The sequence below is a fragment of the Scomber scombrus genome, chromosome 8 (genome assembly GCF_963691925.1).
Source record: "Scomber scombrus chromosome 8, fScoSco1.1, whole genome shotgun sequence".
Taxonomy (NCBI): Eukaryota; Metazoa; Chordata; class Actinopteri; order Scombriformes; family Scombridae; genus Scomber; species Scomber scombrus.
The window spans coordinates 30,946,421-30,965,212 of NC_084977.1; the positions used below are offsets into that span (position 1 = coordinate 30,946,421).

Genomic DNA, 18,792 nt, shown 5'->3' on the forward strand with positions numbered 1-18,792 from the left:
GATAATCCTTACGCTTTACAAGGATTTTCAACCTGTGGCAAATCATTCATGGATTCATGCTATTGATGATGCATTCACTTCATAAATCATGACACACTGCTTTTTCCTACATGAAAGTACATGAGCCGCTTTTAATAATGTAAAACTATAGGTATCTGTAACATCTGCAAAGCTTTTTATTGTTTTATTATTTAGTAATATTTGCAGTATATTTTTCTTTTTCTTTTTTTTTTTTTTTTACCGGAGAACGATTATTTCTTTGTGCTCTTTTTCCACTTGCTTGATTTAAAAAAATAAACCTTAAGAAATGCAAACTTTGAATGGACAATCGACTTCTTTTGCCTGCATACACCACATGTCTATGGTGTGTCAATGACACTTTGATGAAGTTTGAGTTCAATTTGATGTTGATTCCTGATAAATAACCATTGGTGTTTGGGGAGAAAGAACATGTCATTCAATGCAGTGGCGTGGCTCATTGAGGAGTTTCATAGCAACAGACACAGGAGTAAGATATATGAGACTTTGGATACACATATAATACTTTTAAGTAAATGTTGTGGAAGCTGTTTCTGTTACTCAGCCTGGTCTTTCAAAGTGAATGTGATCACTTTGCTGTTTGGACTCATTACCCTTATCTTTTATTAGAAGAAAGAGGAACTAACAAAATAGCACATGTGTAGTGTGTGTGAATAAGCCAAATACATCTATTATCTTCTCAGTCATGTACACAGTGAGATGTCTTCTAGAGTTTGAATGTTTTAGCTTGGTAAATAATAATTTTAACCATAACTGCAGCATCCCAGTAAAATAACCATAGCTATTAATAATCCTGTCTGATTCATGAAGTGAGTAACAAATACATTGATTTACACTTCCTGAAAAAACAGTAGCATTGTTTATAAGTAAGTAACAAGTAGCTAATTATTTAGAAGTAAATGTACGCACCAGAATAAATATTTGCAGTGCAGATGACAAGAGTATCTCATTAGTGAAGACAGACAGACAGAAGTGTGTATGTGTGTGAAAGGAGTATTTATCTATGCATGTATGTTAGAGGGCCCCAAACAGAAGTTCACACAAGGTCAGGCAGGGTACATGTATATCTGTGGTTGTGGTCCGTATGAAACAGCATGAAAGCAACAATAGTTTTGGTTTTGTACACTTTCGAGCACACTACCTCTCTGCCGATCAGATGCATGGCTTTTAGGCACGTAGCTACCATTGTCACAGTATAACCACAGTTTGCATGTTTCTGGTGTCAACTCATTCAGACTGTGAGAAAGTGTAACTCTCCAAAGCCATGCTGAGAAAACGTTTTACTCTCAATAAGCTATGGTGTGTATGCACTTGGATGTAACCTAATACATCTGTGAAGATGTGAGGGATTTATATTAATGCTTGTGTGATCTTCTGAAAGATTAAAAAATGATTGGCCATTATTCATTTGGGGGGGGGGGGGGGGGGGGGTGTTTGCCTACACAGGGTTTCAATGACAATGCATATTTCCATTGCTCATCAGTAACCTTGCATGCTGATGAATATATGAAACATAACCGGTAGCCATTATTGGTCTGCAGCCAAAAGTTAATTGAAGTAATTAATTCATTAATTTGAGAGCATCTTACAGTCTACTGCCTGCCTGAGAATAACAACATGAGGCTGAGTGCTTCCCTGTTATTAACTTAAATGTATGTTAGAAAGTGAAAGTGGAGGGCAGCCTCTCTGCTTCACCGTTAGCTGTGGGAAAAGACATCACTGTATAACACACTGAACGGCTGCAGGGTTGTTGAGGTTGTTGAGGTTGTTGAGGTTATTTTCTTCACCTCAGAGTTGGTTAATGCTGCAGTCTGTGGTGGTCAGCTGGTCTCTTGTTACTGGTCGCTGCTACTAATCACTCACCGCTTTGCTGCTAACAATAATCTCCTGATGGTGTAGAAAGTTCATAGTATACTACCATGGTAGTCTCACAAAAGTAATTATTTGATCATTAAATTAAAAAAATTACCGTTTTCACATGCACTCACACCACACTGCTATTTCTCATGCTGCCAAAAATAATACTGAACTATCTTCACTGAACCCCCCCCCCCCCCCCCACACACACACATCAAAGAATCCAGGGAGCTCTTGAGGCGATCTGTTCTGTCCCTCCACTTGACTTGTCTTGACTGCCCGGGCTAACTTTCAGTTACTTTACATGTACTGAGGTTAAGGGGTAAACTCATTCTAGTTGCAACGATGCTGATAGTTAGAAAAGTGCTAAGCCAAGATTTTGGTAATTTGATAGTTCTGGAAATGGGGCTTTTGACACAGAAACTGGGTGAATTTAATGATCCATTGGTGTCTCTGTTTAGCTCTGTTAGCATCGGCAAAATGGCTCCGGCCTTGGCTGTAGCAGGGTGGGACATTGCTCCACATGAGTCGCAGTTTAGTGGAGAGTGGGCCACAAACACGTGGCGGTATAGGTTGGGGACTGAAGTGCCCCAGTATGTCCCCTTATTGAATTGTTGAAGTCTTAAAAAAGATAAAGACATTGAGAAAAAAGGGGATAAAAGGAACCAAAAGAACATCTGAGTGATAAAAACAGAAATTCAGTCATATAAACCTGACCAGCCCTTGAACAATATGTACTGTATCAAAAATTGTCAAAAATCACAAGACTTACTTTAAACTTTATCTTACACACAGATTGTTCTGCCACAGTATTTAAAAGCAAAGCTGTACACTCTGTTTAAAAGTTGTATAATATAAACTTGATTGAACAACATAACAATCATGAAAGTAGTTGAACCAGTTGAATTCAGACTGCTTCATCATGGTCTCAGATTTAATCCATCGTTATAAATGAAGTTCCAGCAACTCGCCAGCAGATGGCGCCATTGTAACTGTATCAAAAGCTTCCAGTCAACCATTTTCAGCACAATTGCCTCAAATTGAGGGTTTCAGAACGTTTTACTGTTATCTAAACAGGCAGAAACACTGTTTTTCATCCTGGTTTCAAGCTACTCTTTAGGTACTTCTGTAAATAATTACGACTTAATAAGAAACCATCAAAGTTCAGACAAGCACAGTCATTATTTATTAAGATTTTAACAGTCAATAACATATCCAATGCATTTGATTGACAGTGATCTGACAAAGTGTGTAAAATACATTTGGAATCAGGGAATTTCTGCAAAATGTAATCCATATAAATCCAAAATATGGAATAATTCTATGGAGGAGATTCATATGGATTAATATTTTAACATAAAAAACATAGAATATTTATTAAGATAACATTAAAAAGTTAGTTATTATTATGATTATATAATTACAGTAATAACATTTTGAATTACAATAATTATATTGGATTAATCAGGCTATAATTAAACTTAAAAAACAAAATTGAAAACTCAAATTTAAAAAGATAAAATTCAAAGTTTAGAAATGTAAAGTGACAATGAACCAAAGTTAAATTTAAAATGCAAAAGCTTTAATTGGAAAATCCTTAAACTGAAAGTGATGATAATGGTAATAACACAAAGGGAAACAGCAAATATGAAAATCAACATGGAAAATGGAAAAGATTTAATGGAAATGTCAATTATCAATCTTCATTTATATAGCGCCAAATCACAAAAGTCATATCAAAGCACTTTACAGAGAGCAGGTCTCTCTCTGTCTTCCGTCACTGGGGATTCCCACAGATCTAAATTTATTTTTTCACAGCCTCAGTGTTTATCTGAGCTGCAGAGGCTGTTGAGTTATCCAGGACACTTTTTTGTTGTTTTGTTAAGAAATATTGAGTGAATTATCTGGTCTGCCCACAGGACTGATAAAGACAACAGGAATAAAATCTAGTTAAATGTTGAAGAATATAGCGGTTATATTTTCAAAGTACTATATAATATTCATGGATTTGTGGACCTGAATCAATAGATTAAATTTCGTGGCTATTTTACAAACTGCCGTGAGCCTGGGTTGCACGGGTGCATTGATCGCTCGTGAACAAGAACGGCCTGACGAACACTACACACTATTTTGTTAGTTTCTCTTTGTTCTAATAGAAGATAAGGGTAATCAGTCCAAACAGCAAAGTCATCACATTCAGTTTGACAGACCAGGCTGAGTTACAGAAGTTGCCTTTACAACATTTTGTTGGTAGAATGAACTTGCCACCAGGGACGAAGTTCTCCACGTGAGAAAGAACGTCACAATACTTTGCAGTGACACATCCAAATTTATAATATGTAACACCTGTGGTACCTTTCGCTGTGGACAACAATAGTCATTGTTAGACTAAAAATTTGAAGGCAGCAATAATTTGTTTTGAGCCACAAAATTATGATGAAGGCTTACCAGTCATGTTAATGCAGGTGTCCATCTCTCCAAAACACTGTGCTGTATTCCTACACTGACTGTTAAATATCCCCTGATCATTAAGACAGCCAAAACAAGTCAGGTTGTTTTTTTCCTTAAGATCAGGGACTGAAACAGAACAGGAGACATGACAGAAACTGTACAAGACACAAAGTGACTTATTGTTCTTCACTGTGACCAACATTAGACTGATACTACATGTGAATGTGATTTTGTGTCTTTAAAAAGGGAAACCTTTCTCTTTACTTACCAGTTATGGTTTGGTTGTTGCAGCCATCTGTGTTACACACATGAACGGATGAAAACCTAGGTCCACCACCATCATTAGATGAATATGTGTGCTTTCCTTCACTGAAAAAGGAGGATGACACACACAACCTTGTGGTGGTCTTATAGACTGAGTCTTGCTGATTTGCTGTAAAATAAAACACAGATCAAACACTAATGCAGAAATCCCATTTATAATGAATAAGTGAATGACATTAAGGAACAATCTCATTTATTTTTATGCTTTATACAGATACCTTGATATGCTAAAGTTGCACACCGCTGAGTAGGTTCACATGAACGTAACTCCTTTGGTTTATCCTCTCCGCCCTTCCAACACTGAAGAGGTTCAGCTGCAAGTTATGAAATAAATCAGGATGAGTTAAACAATCAGCATGAATCCTGTTTTTCATATAAACACAGATACAGTATGCAAAGTTAATGGAATGAGAGACAACCACAAATTACATCACACAATGACAGAATGGTATTTAAGACAAAGTAAATCAAATAAATTGTCCCCATAAAAGATGTTTCTTCAAACTATATAGATACAAATATAATCTGTGCAGCATTATATTTATTTTGAAAAATATTTACTGTTCCAATTTAGTCTTTTTAATTATTTGATACAAAGATTAAATGATGATGAACCAGAACTTGAACAAAAGTCAGCACCTGGCAGACAAACAGCAGAGGTAAAAAGTGAGGAGAATGATGAACTACCTGCAGAAATGCTGTTTTAAGAGTGAGTGAGGTTACCTGTGCTGGAGAGAGTCCAGATGAGAGTGAGAGACAGGAACAGCTTCATCATGATGAGGAAATCTGCAGATTAAAAGGAAAGACTTTATACATTGAACAGACAGACAACCTCGCTCCCGCGCCCTGCCCCTAAGCAGCACGATTTGCCACAACGGTCTGATTAAATCTGTAGGAGGAATTCATTAAAGTATGTGGCTTGGAAATGGTATCAAACAGCACCAAAATGAAACTGCAAATACAATTCAAAATGGCCGACTTCCTGTTGGACTGAGAGTATGGGTCCAAGAGACTTTTTAGTGCATCTTTACATTATACGTATGTGTACAGAATTTCGTTTGTCTATGTCAATCCGAGTCGAGGGGCTTCATTTTTTTTTTTTAATCTAGGGGGCGCTATTGTATCCAGTAGGTGGCGCTATGGAGCTAACACAGAATTGATGCATAGACGTGTTCAGGGCGGGACCTTCTACATACGTGACCAATTTGGTGTAGATCGGACGATGTCTATAGGAGTTATAAGGACTTCCTGCTTTATGGTGAAGGATTGAATGGCGAAGGAAATTGTCGACGCCACTATGCCCAAACCAAACTAACTTTATCTCCAATGTCTCAAGATGTTTCTGAGTTTATTTGAAGTTGATCAGATATCTAGGAGGAGTTCATTCAAATACAATGCGTGGAAAACCTAAATGGCGGCAAAAACGCAAATTCAATTCAAAATGGCCGACTTCCTGTTGGAGGGAGGGTATGGGTCCAAGAGACTTTTTAGTGCGTCTTGACATCTTATACGTGTGTACCGAATTTCGTTTGTCTACGTCATTCTGTGTCGAGGGGCTCAATTTTTAAAATTTTCTAGGGGGAGCTATTGAGCCATTTCACGACGCCCATTTCGACGAGCTATAAAATATCTAATTTTTCGCCGTGTGTGGCATGTGTGCAAATTTCTATGAGTTTTGGGGCCGATTGGGCTGCCACAAATGCGTTTGTTTTGTCAGACAAATAATAATAAGAATCCCTACAGATACAATAGGGCCTTCGTTTAGTGCTCAGGCCCTAACAAAACCAAATAAGCCAACAGAACAAATGTTGTCCAAAAACTATGAGTGTATGATAATAATACTATTAAAATAACTATCATAAATGATATGATAACTTCAATTCCTTCAATGCATCAAAATGAATATCAGCCTTAACTATCACATCAATAACATTTCAAAATTATTTCAATAAAACTCACCCAGTCAAAATTCAAGACACCAAATTCGTAAACAGACAGGAACACTTATAGCTCCTCCAGTGTTGTGTCCACAGGGGTTGCTGCCATTATATACTGTAAGGGTCACAAGCCCCACCAACTTGTTAAAATTATTGGTTTGTACACCCCCCTCTTTTACCATGATGATAATCAGTACATCAGTCTATCCACTCAGTGCTTCATTATTAAATCCATTCCACTTGTTTATTGAGAGAATAACCAAATCAATGAAACTCCATTCCACGTTTTCACTGCTATTTTACGCCCCGCCAGATTCTCTCTCACATACACACACTTTTCACAGGCCAAAGGCACAGTTTCACTTTCACTACTGTTTCTAGACATACACAACTTTCTTACCAAAACATAGAGCAAAAATAGCAGGTTGCCATCCAGCTCCAGCTATTGTTTCATGTGACAGTTGGAGCTTGAAGAGTGCATGCTGACACTGGGAAAAGATACATTTAAAAATAAATAAATAACATTTATATAACACTTAAACACTAACATTTAAAACTATTGTCACCCATCGAATTGCTTCCCATAACCAGTTGTCTCAAACATGCAGACAAAACGTTATGCCTTGCTTTATTGGCTACAAAAATCATCAATAATGTGATGTAAAATTTGTAGAAAGAGAGATAATGCAGGTGTTCAACTCAAGATCTTTTATTCAATAAATCACAGCTGAAGCTCTCAGTTGTTTGGTTGGTGAAGGTGACTACAGCTCCCATTCCTGTAAACCTGCTGATAGTGATCGCTGTGCATCTATTATCACACAAGGTAACTGTAAAAGTATTGAAAATAAGTCTGAGTTTTGTTCAATGTCATTCACTTATTTAGTTTTCATTTTTGAATTACAGTGTTTCATTTGTATTTCTGATGTTCATATGAACGATTGTTACACACAGTTAAAATGACAGCAGGAACATGTGTGTGTGAGTGTGAGTGAAAGGAGAACATACAGTGCATCCTGAAAGTATTCACACTCCTTCACTTCGCCCACATTTTGTTAGGTTACAGCCTTATTCCAAAAAGGATAAAAATCCTTTTTGTTTCTCATCAATCTTTACACAATACCCCATAATGACAAAGCCAAAAAGGTTTTTAGAAATTCTTGCAAATGTATTAAAAATAAAAAACCGAAATATCACATGTACATAAATATTCACACCCTTTGCTATGACACTCAAAATTGAGCTCAGGTGCATCATGTTTCCACTGATCATCCTTGAGATGTTTCTACAACTTGATTGGAGTCCACCTGTTGTAAATTCAATTGATTGGAAATGATTTGGAAAAGCACACACCTGTCTATATAAGGTCCCACTGTTGACAGTCCATGTCAGAGCAGAAAACAAGCCATGAAGTCAAAGGAATTGTCTGTAGACCTCAGACACACGATTGTATCGAGGCACGGATCTCGGGAAGGGTACAAAAAAAATTCCTGCAGCATTGAAGGTCCTGAAGAGCACAGTGGTCTCCATCATTCGTAAATAGAAATTTGGAACCATCAGGACTCTTCCTAGAGTTGGCCGTCCAGTCAAACTGAGCAATTGTAAGTGACCAGAAACACTAATATGTTCTTGGTATCATGTAGCCAAGTGAAACTGTGCCTTTGGGCTTTGAAAAAACAGTGAGGTTGGCACGTGACCTGTTGAGGTATAAGTGGGTATGAAAGCGAAGAAAATGAACAGACATTTCTTCTGAGCCAATTTTCGGTGTAGAGTAAGGATTATCTTTGAGACATGTAACAACAAATGCAACATATTTTTGTAAGTGTTCCTTTATCTGTTGACCGTGAAGTGGGAGTGTTGAAATTTGACTGGGTGAGTTTTATTAAAATATTATTATAATAATTTTATTAATAAGACATTTGAGGCAGATTTTCATTTTGATGACCAATTGTCTTGTTGAGGTTTGGTACAGTATACTTTCACTGTATATTGCAGCTCTACAATAAGAGAAATGATTTTTTGCTACTTTGGAAGTAAATACATACCCTTGATATTGAAGTGTGTTCAGTCACTTCCTCTTTTTAAACACAAGTTCACTGTATAAAGTGTTTCCTGTAATCTTCAGATTTCCTCATCATGATGAAGCTGATCTTGTCTCTCACTCATCTGGACTCTCTCCAGCACAGGTAACCTCACTCACTCTTAAAACAGCATTCCTGCAGGTACCTGTCATGTCAGGTAGTTCATCATTCTCCTCACTTTTTACCTCTGCTGTTAGTCTGCCAGCTGCTGACTTTTGTTCAAGTTCAGATCATAGACTGTATATAAAATGGTGGACTGCTGCTTGGAATCGAATAGTATCGGATCTGAGCAGCACCATCTTGAAAATTTCAGGTGCATGCTGGGTTAAAAAAAAAAACACGGATTCTACTTATATGGGCATCAGGAGGAGCATGAGGCGCCCTCCTGAACCTGTGAACCAATCAACCTGTCAATCACAACGTAGCCACGACCTAATGCATACCCTGCTTTATCGTCAAATATAAAATCAGGGAGGCCAAAATGTCCCAAATGAACATCATACTGCATTGAAGAAGGCTTTAAACTAGCGATTGAGACCATAAACACATTTTGAAAACGTTTACTGAGGTTAGAAATCAAGTGAGAAGTTGGTGAATTCTCCATTGGCTTGTATAGAGACGGAAGTCCTTTTGACACCAAAACGGTCGCCCCCTGGTGGCCTTTTGATAGAATGCAGTTTTAAGTTACTTCCACGTTCACATCATTTCACAGGACCAGAACTTTTTCTCTCTCTCTTTCATTTTTATAATCTGTATAGCAGCCACAGAAATGTACAAATTGATCTAACAACACAAACAAGACTAATTTGCCCATATAAGTAGAATCCGTGTTTTTATTTTTCCTGGCATGCACCTGAAATTTTCAAGATGGTGCTGCTCAGATCCGATACTGTTGGCCTCCGAGCAGCAGTCCACAAACCAATGGGTGACGTCATGGATTTTACGTCCATTTTTTATATACAGTTTATGATATTTGTTGAGAACCGTTTATTGGATTTGCTTTGTCTTAAATTCCATTCTGTCATTGTGTGATGTAATTTGTGGTTGTCTTTCATCAGATCTGTGTTTGGGTCAGTTTTTTTATGATACATCTTTAATTAGCATCATAAACTACTGATATCTGACAAAAGTGTCCTCTAACAGTAAGGCTTTTATTAGATCTCAAATGATGTAAGCAGTTATACCATTTTGAACATTTCATTTTAAAATCTAATTTGACACCTGTGTAAGCACATGGCTTTGGTCTCAATATTTGAAATGTAATTCTTAAAGTAAATATTCATTTTAATGAATTCTTATGAATTATCAATGTTTTTCTATGGTCATTCCATTTGACATGTTAAACCAAGCATACCTGTCCAAAAGTCCAAAAAATGTAAATTCATGAGTAAGGGGTGTTTCTCTGTAAAACTACCTGTTACATGTCTTTCTTTACAACATTAACAAAATGGCCCTTTAAATGGTGGTTACACTACAAGACACTTCATGGGGTTTACTTGACATGACATGACATGATTCCCCAAATTAAGTTTAATATTTGGAACATTTGTATTCCATTGCCTTTATTTAATATGAAAGAGTTATAATGTAATATTATGCCAAACTAGTTGTGTTTTATTGAGAATTTGAAGGGTTTTAAGCAAGTTTAATTATTTGGTACAAAGTTTTTATAGTTACACCACTTAAACATCCTTGCCATAATCCTCTAATATATTCTCTCAAAATGGATTAAAGGCAGACATGTTATATTGGGTCCACAAGAAAAGAATGTGTGCAAGTTATACATACGTTTATTTTCACATTTTAACCCCTTTAAATTTGACTAAACCACATGGACACAAAAACGTAGTGTCACGTCATTGACCCGTTTATAAGACAAACTGAATTCATGCTGATTGTTTAATCCACCCTGATTTATTTTATAAATTGCAGCTGAAGCTCTTCAGTGTTGGCAGAGTAAAGGAGATGAAAGATGGGAGTTACGTCCATGTGACTCTACGGATCTGTGTGCAAGTGTTGCTGCACAAGGTATCTGTAAACAGCATAACAATAAATCTAATTGTTTCTTATTGTCAATCACTAATTCATTATAAATGGGATTTCTGTGTTACAGTGTTCATTCTGTGTTTCACTTTACAGGATATGTGAATCAAAATCTCCAACAGATCACCAACAGGTTGTGTTTGCCATCCTCTCTTTTCAGTGAAGGAAAGCACACATATTCATACAATGTTGGTTTTGAAACTATGACTGCATCTGTTCATGTGTGTAACACAGATGGCTGCAACAGTGAAGACTTACCTTGTAAGTAAAGAGAACAGTTTCCCTATTTAAGTCTAATGTTGGTCACAGTGAAGAACACTAAGTCACTTTGTGTCTTGTACAGTTTCTGTCATGTCCCCTGTTCTGTTTCAGACCCTGGTGATCAGAAGAAAAACAACCTGAAATGTTTCACCTCCGATGATCCATCTTCTGCTGAGTGTAACCAGACAGTACAGTGTGAAGGAGTGCAGGATCGCTGCTTTAGTGGAACTGGTGAGCCCTCATGATCATTTTGTGCCTTAAAAAGACAATATTGCTGTCTTCACAGTAGCCATTCCCTGCTGATTAATTCCTTTTAAAATGTTTAGTCTAACACTGTTGTTTTTCATACACAGCAGAAGATATCAGAGGCACATTTCATACCTTTGGATGTGTCTCTGCCAACCTCTGTGAAATTCTTTCTCACTTGGAGCTCCCTTTTCCATATGTTGAATTCCTTCGTGCACCAACATGTTGTGGAAGCAGCTTCTGTAACTCAGCTTGATCTGTCAAACTGAATATGATCACTTTGCTGTTTGGACTCATTATCCGTATCTTCTATTAGAACAAAGAGAAACTAACAGAATAGCACATGTAGTCACACACGGAGTGCTTAAAATATTTTATTTATGTTGATTTAGACGTTTTACACAGACTGAATCATTGACATTTAAATGTTTTGATTAATCTGAGATGCTCCTCTAGGATTTTGAATGCATCAACTGTAATGCCTCTAAATCCATTCATTTAAATATGCAGAGGACACAGGAGTCTGTTCAGTTGATACAGTTGAGATTGTTTAAATTGATTTAGTCAAATTTCGAACAGCAGGTCGGATGCGTTTACTGATCTTGGTTGCTGAGTTACACACTCTAGGAGTGGTTCTGGGTGTCTCCTCGCAACTGCAACAGCTCACTTCTCCTTTACTGCAGTATCTTCTCTTTAAGCTGATCTCTTTTGATGTAGTATCTTCTACATGTAACTCTGTCATCCTTTATTGTACTTATTGTTTTTGTAAAATCATTTTAATGCCTATTAAACTTAAAAAACAATATTGAAAACAAAATTATTTCTTTTGGTCCAGATACTGTAAATGTATACCAATTTAAATGTAATTGGTTTATATTTAAACTTTGTTGAAGAACTTTACTGCTTTTTTTTAAAGCTAAAACCTGCCTTCCTGTTTCTGAGTCTTAGGGGCTTTGCAGTTTGTGGTGAATATGGTGAAAAAAACATGTCCGCCTGCATCCTGCAGAGCATTCTTGACTCACTGTGCAGTCATAAAGGACTTTTTCTTCACCATGCAAAGTAATTCATGCCATCCACAAGACTTATGCTCCTCAGTGTACCAGCTGGTTTCCAATGTTCCTGTGCACACCTGCTTTTTTCTAGAATGTACCAAACTATTGATTTTGGCAACCAATTACCTTTTGATATCTGCTTTCTCTTTAGCCTCGTTTGCATGGTCAACTTTTTACCCCTCATATTGACAGACAATTACAAATGTTCAACTGTCCACATACATAATATCTTGACTGCATTTTGTCTTGTATTTTGACTGTATATTTGTGCAACTTTGCAAAGTATTATGACTGGAATTCTACAAGAGAAGTACTTAAAGAGTAGGTTGATACCAGGCTGAAAAGCAATGTTTCCGTCCGGCTAGATAAACATTTCAGTCTGTATTTGTAGAGTAAACAAAGCTCTCTGAAGCCCTGAATCAATGTGAAGCAGTTATGTTGAAAATGGTTCACGGTTTGGAAGCACTTGAAACAGTTAAAATGGCGCCATCTGCTCTCTGTCATGGCGATACCTGCGTTATCTCTGTAATCTATGAAAAATGATGGTACATGAGACTTTTCTGTGGCTAATAAAGACAAACTTATGTTTGAGGAAAGATTGGAGTTTTTTTTTTAATATTGAAAAATGACCATGACCTGTTTTTCAAGTCTGTTGATGTTTTTATTATTTAACTAAGACCATCAACTTATTTTAAGTGCTTTGAGTCATAACTATAACTATGGAACTGTAAAATAATAATCTTGTAGTTTGCATGAGTGAATATTGTAGAAAAAACTAATTCAACATGTTGACACAACTTTCTGTAACTTGATAACTCCATGATAGATGTTTCTTAATTAAGTTGATGAAAAATATATGTGCAGCATTGTGTTTCTGTCTAAACATTTTCACTGTTGCACATTAGTTTTTTCTGTTCTTGGATCAGTTTGTAGATTTATGTGATTGTGATTGATTTAATTTTAAAAACTAATAAAATAAATGAACTTTCTTGTTGTACCAGCTGTAATGGGCAGTTCAACGAGCCATCAACTCCTCATCTTATATACACACAATGTCTGGATGAACACATATGAATCATTATTGTTTATAACTGTTAATTACATCAAAATAATTGTCTTTGAAAAACAATATTTAAAAAAATATGAGCAGGTTTGCTTTTGTAATCCAGAATGGTAAAATATGTCCAAATTGCTTCATGGTTCTTAAGCCATTGTTAAATTGCACAGTAATTTGTATAATGTTGGGAAAATATATTATAAAAACAAAAAAGTTCCATCAAATTATTAATAAATAAGACACAATACAATAAAAGTCACTCAGTCAAAACTCAACACAGCGAGTTCGTCAACAGAAAAAGGAACATTTATAAAAATGTATTGAGTTGAAATGAGTTTGTGGTAAATGTCTAAAAATCATGACTCTAAACTGAAAACTGACTCAGAATAAATGTATTTTCTTCCTCTTTGCTCAGAATAAATCTAACCACTGGTCAACAGTGGACACGTCTACCTCTGCTGTACGTGTGCATCGCTGCACTGCTGCATCTCGCTCTGTTGCATCTCGCTCTGTTGCTGTGGTCACACAGCTGCATCTGCCAGCCCTGTGCTTCTACATGGAGTTTGACTTTGATAATGGCCATCAATAATAGAATCTTTCATATAATTTAATTGTAAATGTCGTGTATATTTAGTTAAGACAGAATATGGTTAAGCAGTGTGTGATCAGTTGAGGTATATGAGGTGAAAGTGGCTTTCTTTCAGAAAGACAGAGTGTCTGATTGGGGCTTCCAGCCTTCATTCATTACTACAGTAGATTTAAATCACACAAAACACTATTCAGTATGAAATTACTTACAACCAGAAGGCCTGTGCAGAAACAAAGCAACCATAGCTCAATTAACAGGTGTCTCCCCAGAGCTGACTGATATTACTAAACTCTTTGGGATAAAAATAAACATGAGGTTGGTTTGATTAAGCATGTGCAACCAATCGCGTGATTGTGTGTCACATTGGTACAGCGACAGGTGACATTTTGTGAACAAAGCAATCATTTTACCATCTGAATATTTGGAAATTGGGGAAACAACACTGTGCCTACCAAACACAGAGTGGATGTGCATTAGAGAGAGAAAATGGCACTCTAAAAAATAATTGACCAAATATTGTGCTGAAAAATGACGAAGACTGTTCAACTGATACTAACACAAATGAAAGCACACATCAGATCCAGAAATAATCTCAGTCCTTTTGAAATCCTGCTTGGCAGACCAATGAACACAGTTCTTGCAGCGGATAAAACACTGCTCTCTGGCACAGAGGAATGTTCTGATGAAATGCTGAGGTATTGTGAAAAGTTAGTCAAGCTGTTCTTAGAGCTAGCTAAACCAGGTGAAAGCAACCTTTTGTCAGAAGAGGCCAGGCAACGTCCACAACCTCGAGCCTGGAGACTGTGTAGATATAACAGACTTTGGGAGAAAACGATAGAACCAAGCCAGGTGGTAAAGGCCATACCAGCTTCTTCTCATCACTATCTCAGCAGTAAAGATTTCAGAGAAAGAACGCCAGAACAGCTGCACACCAGCCACTGCAAACAGGTAAGGCTGCTGCCATTTGCGATGGAAGCCAGAGGAGTCCCACACCACTCACAGATGAGGAAGAGAAGTAATCACACTGTGGTTTAAAAACCACAGAGCGTCAATGGAGATAATAATAATAGAGAAGTGATGACTCACGTGCAGCTGACACAACCTCACTTGGTCAAGGGTGAAGTCCCCATTTCCCTTACGGGTTCTGCCTAAATGATCAAACGAGCACCTCAGGGCCTAATAACTGAACTGAGAAAGATGCTCCAAGCTCTGAAATCATACACTGTTTAATTACCTGCTGTACCTATTGATTAAGTAATGCTATCATACTCCAACATTTCACTATGGTTGCTGTGTTTCTGCACAGAACTCTTTTCACAACAAATTGAATACCACATGGTGTTCTATATGGTTTTAATCTGCTGTACTAATGAACTAAAGTCTTGGTTGTTTCTAACCAAATTAATGATTCTTTCCTACAGACGTTAGCCCTTCCAGTTTCAAATTGATCCTTTTGCTAAAGAGATACGTGGGGCTGAGTCATGCTTTTTGAAAAAGCTCTTTTAGTACTTCCATTTTTGCTGCAAACATAAACTCTTTAATATTCAATCACCTCATACACAAGGTGATTGAATGTGTGTGTGTGTGTGTGTGTGTGTGTGTGTGTGTGTGTGTGTGTGTGTGTGTGTGTGTGTGTGTGTGTGTGTGTGTGTGTGTGTGTGTGTTCAGCAGTTGTTGTATTAATAGTTTAAAGATGCAAGTACTTTGTCTCTTCATGCCAATACTAACACTCTCAATTAGAGAAAGGGAAAAATAAAATGCAAAGGAGACCCCATGACTAAGGTTGCACAGGGCCAATAAAAAACTAAATCACAGCGCCCCTGCCTCCTGATGTGAAAAAACAAACAGGGAAGAGGTCGACACATCACTGGTGGAGGTATAAATGGGGTTTTGAAGTGTGTGTGTTTCATTCTGAGAAGAGAGGAATAAGAACGATTATCTTAAAGACATTTCAAAACAAATTGAAAACATTTTTCTAAGTTCCTTTTTTCTGGTGAAGAACTGGGTGCGGTGAGTTTAAACTGGTCGAGTTTTATTAAAATAATTCAGAAATGTTATTGATATGACGCTCAATGCTGATTTTTTATTTTGAAGCCTTGAAGGCATTAAAGTTTTCATTATAATTGTTTATGAAAGTTATTTAATCATTCTATTCAGATTAACTAAAGCTTTGATGTGAATCATGTTATCTAAATTATTTACTGAGGTGTAGATGTAATAAGACTTTCACTTCTGAAAGTCCACCAAGTTTCAATATTGATTTAAACATATTATGAACTGTTTAAAATATTTTGTCAGTTCCTTTATATGTTATCCTTTATTATCTAAGCATGTGCAGTAACTCCTCTTTACACACTGTTTCACTATATAAAGTATTTCCACTGTTTCCTGTAATCTGCAGATTTCCTCATCATGATGAAGTTGATCCTGTCTCTCACTCTCATCTGGACTCTATCCAGCACAGGTAACCTCACTCACTGTGGTACAAAAAATATTGCTGTTGAATATTTGTAAAAAAACCAGTTACGTTTTCTGTATAATGTCATATTTTGAGAGTCTGTGTTGCTCTTGTGTCATATCCAAGTCTGTTATTCCTGCATTTATCCAGTGTTTCTTCATCTAATGTGCAACTCAGCCAGAGCCTCTTACCAAATGCTGCTTTTGAGCTTAAACAGAAAAAATTGTCCTCAGTCTGTTTTAAGCTATCGCAGGTAGTAGAGAGACTAATTTAACATGGCAATGTAAGATTATTATTTTAAGAGATTAGCAGGGGCACATGGGACAGTTGACTCAGATGTGCAGCGAACTCACTAAAAAGCTTTGCTCTATTAGCCACAATAAATAATAAATAATACCAGTGTTCCATTTAAACATAATTTTTAGAAAGAGATAATGCTGGCGTCACCATAACAGAAAATGGTGCACCTAAATGCTGCTACTATTAAATTTGATGATTTTCTGATTCTTAATATATTCTTTGATAACATTTTTTTATTAACTTTTGACCATCATCAGATTCATTTTGCATATTTTATCTGTGTTAATATGACAAACAGGATTCATGTTGATTGTTCAATTCAATCTTTCATTTCATAAATCACAGCTGAAGCTCTCAGTTGTTTGATTGGTGAAGAGAGTCACTACAGCTCCCATCCTTGTAATCCTGGTGATCGTTGTGCAACTGTTGCCGCACAAGGTAACTGTAAAAGTATTGAAAATAAGTCTTGCTTAATGTCTTTCACTTATTTAGTTTCACATTTTTGAATGACAGTGTTCTATCTGTGTTTCTCTTTACAGTAAGTTGGAAAAACAAAACAAACATCATGAGTAAGCTATGTGTGCCGTCCTCCCTTTTCACTGACGGAAACCACACATTTTCACTCACTGCTGGTGGTGCCACTGTGACTGTATCTGTTCATGTGTGTAACACAGATGGCTGCAACAAGCAAGCCATGCCATGTAAGTAAAGAGAAAGTCACAGTGAAGAACATTAAGTCCCTTTGTGTCTTGTACAGTTTCTGTCATGTCTCCTGTTCTGTTTCAGATCCTGGTGATCAGAAGAAAAACAACCTGCAGTGTCTCACTTGTGATGATCCATCTTCTGATGTGTGTGATAAGACAGTACAGTGTGAAGGAAACGAGGACCGCTGCATTAATGGGACAAGTGAGCCCCTTATGATAATTTTATGCCTCAAATCACATTATTGCTGTTTTCAAAGTGTCTATTTCCTGCAGCTTCAATCAGTAAAAACGTTTACTTTTTTTAACTCTTGTCCAAAAATGATTTTATCATCCACAGTATCATCTCCAGAAAACGACAGCAAAACATTACGTACCGTGGGATGTGCCTCTGCAAACCTCTGTGAAGCTGCAGATCGCTTGAAGTTCCTCCTTCCTACTAAATTCCTTCGTCCACCAAAATGTCATGGACATGGAAGCAGTAACGGCAATAACTCTGTTCCATTAAATACAGCCTGGTCTGTCAAACTGAATGTGATCACTTTGCTGTTTGGACTCATTACCCTTATCTTCTATTAGAACAAAGAGAAACTAACAAAACAGCTGTGTAGTTTGTGAATTAGCCAAATACATCTATTATCTTCTCACTTATTTACACAGTGAGATGTCTTCAACAGTTTCAATGTTTTAGCTTGGTAAATAATTATTTTAACCATAACTGGGGCATTGCAGTAAAAAAAAGTTAGCTAATGATAATGATAATCCTTACACCTTACAATGATCGCTAACCTTTGGCAAATCATTTAGTGTTCATGAAAATGCATCCAGATTTATGCTATTGATGATGCATTCACTCCATAAATCATGACACACTGCTCTGCCGTACATGAAAGTACATGACCTGCATTTAATTAATATAAAACTATAGGTATCGGTATCATCTGCAATTTTGGCCCTGCGTTACTCGGTATGTGATCGAAACCAAAGTTTGCAGTATCTCCACCACTAGCATCCACCTTGGCTGGCCTATGTTGTTTTTTCTCACCGAGAACCATGATTTATTTGTGCCTTTACTTTTTTTTTTTTGAGAAATAAACCTTAACAAATGCAAAACTTTGAACAAACAATGGACTTCTTTTTCCTGCGAACACCACATGTTCATGTTCTGTCAATGACACTTTGATGAAGTTTGAGTTACGTTTGATGTTAATTTGCTGATAAATGGTCACTGGTGTTTGAGGAGAAAGAACATGTCACTCAATGCAGTGATGTGGCTCAATGAGGAGTTTTTCATAGCAACAGAGGTCTACGGCACAGAGGAATAAGGTATATGAGATTTGGGATATACATACAGTATAATACTCTTAAGTAAGATGAATTTGTTGTTGGTTTGGCTCTA

The 18,792-nt window shown here is 36.8% G+C and overlaps 1 protein-coding gene and 1 pseudogene across 1 annotated transcript; both read left to right on the top strand.

Moving 5' to 3' along the window:
• Positions 1-8,744: 8,744 nt before the first annotated feature.
• LOC133985276 (phospholipase A2 inhibitor and Ly6/PLAUR domain-containing protein-like) lies at positions 8,745-11,552 on the top strand (annotated as a pseudogene).
• Positions 11,553-16,349: 4,797 nt separating this feature from the next.
• LOC133985277 (urokinase plasminogen activator surface receptor-like) lies at positions 16,350-17,972 on the top strand. The gene is made up of 5 exons (XM_062424873.1): positions 16,350-16,398; positions 17,038-17,136; positions 17,232-17,393; positions 17,479-17,598; positions 17,734-17,972. The coding sequence occupies exons 1-5, from the start codon at positions 16,350-16,352 to the stop codon at positions 17,970-17,972; spliced, it is 669 nt and encodes a 222-aa protein (XP_062280857.1).
• Positions 17,973-18,792: the final 820 nt, after the last annotated feature.

What these genes read in the sequence shown, in the direction of transcription:
- LOC133985277 (XM_062424873.1), top strand. Translation starts at nt 16,350, where the DNA reads ATGAAGTTGATCCTGTCTCTCACTCTCATCTGGACTCTATCCAGCACA. An exon ending in CAACAAGCAAGCCATGCCAT is followed by an intron (nt 17,394 to 17,478) that starts GTAAGTAAAGAG and finishes GTTCTGTTTCAG; the next exon opens with ATCCTGGTGATCAGAAGAAA. An exon ending in CCGCTGCATTAATGGGACAA is followed by an intron (nt 17,599 to 17,733) that starts GTGAGCCCCTTA and finishes TATCATCCACAG; the next exon opens with TATCATCTCCAGAAAACGAC.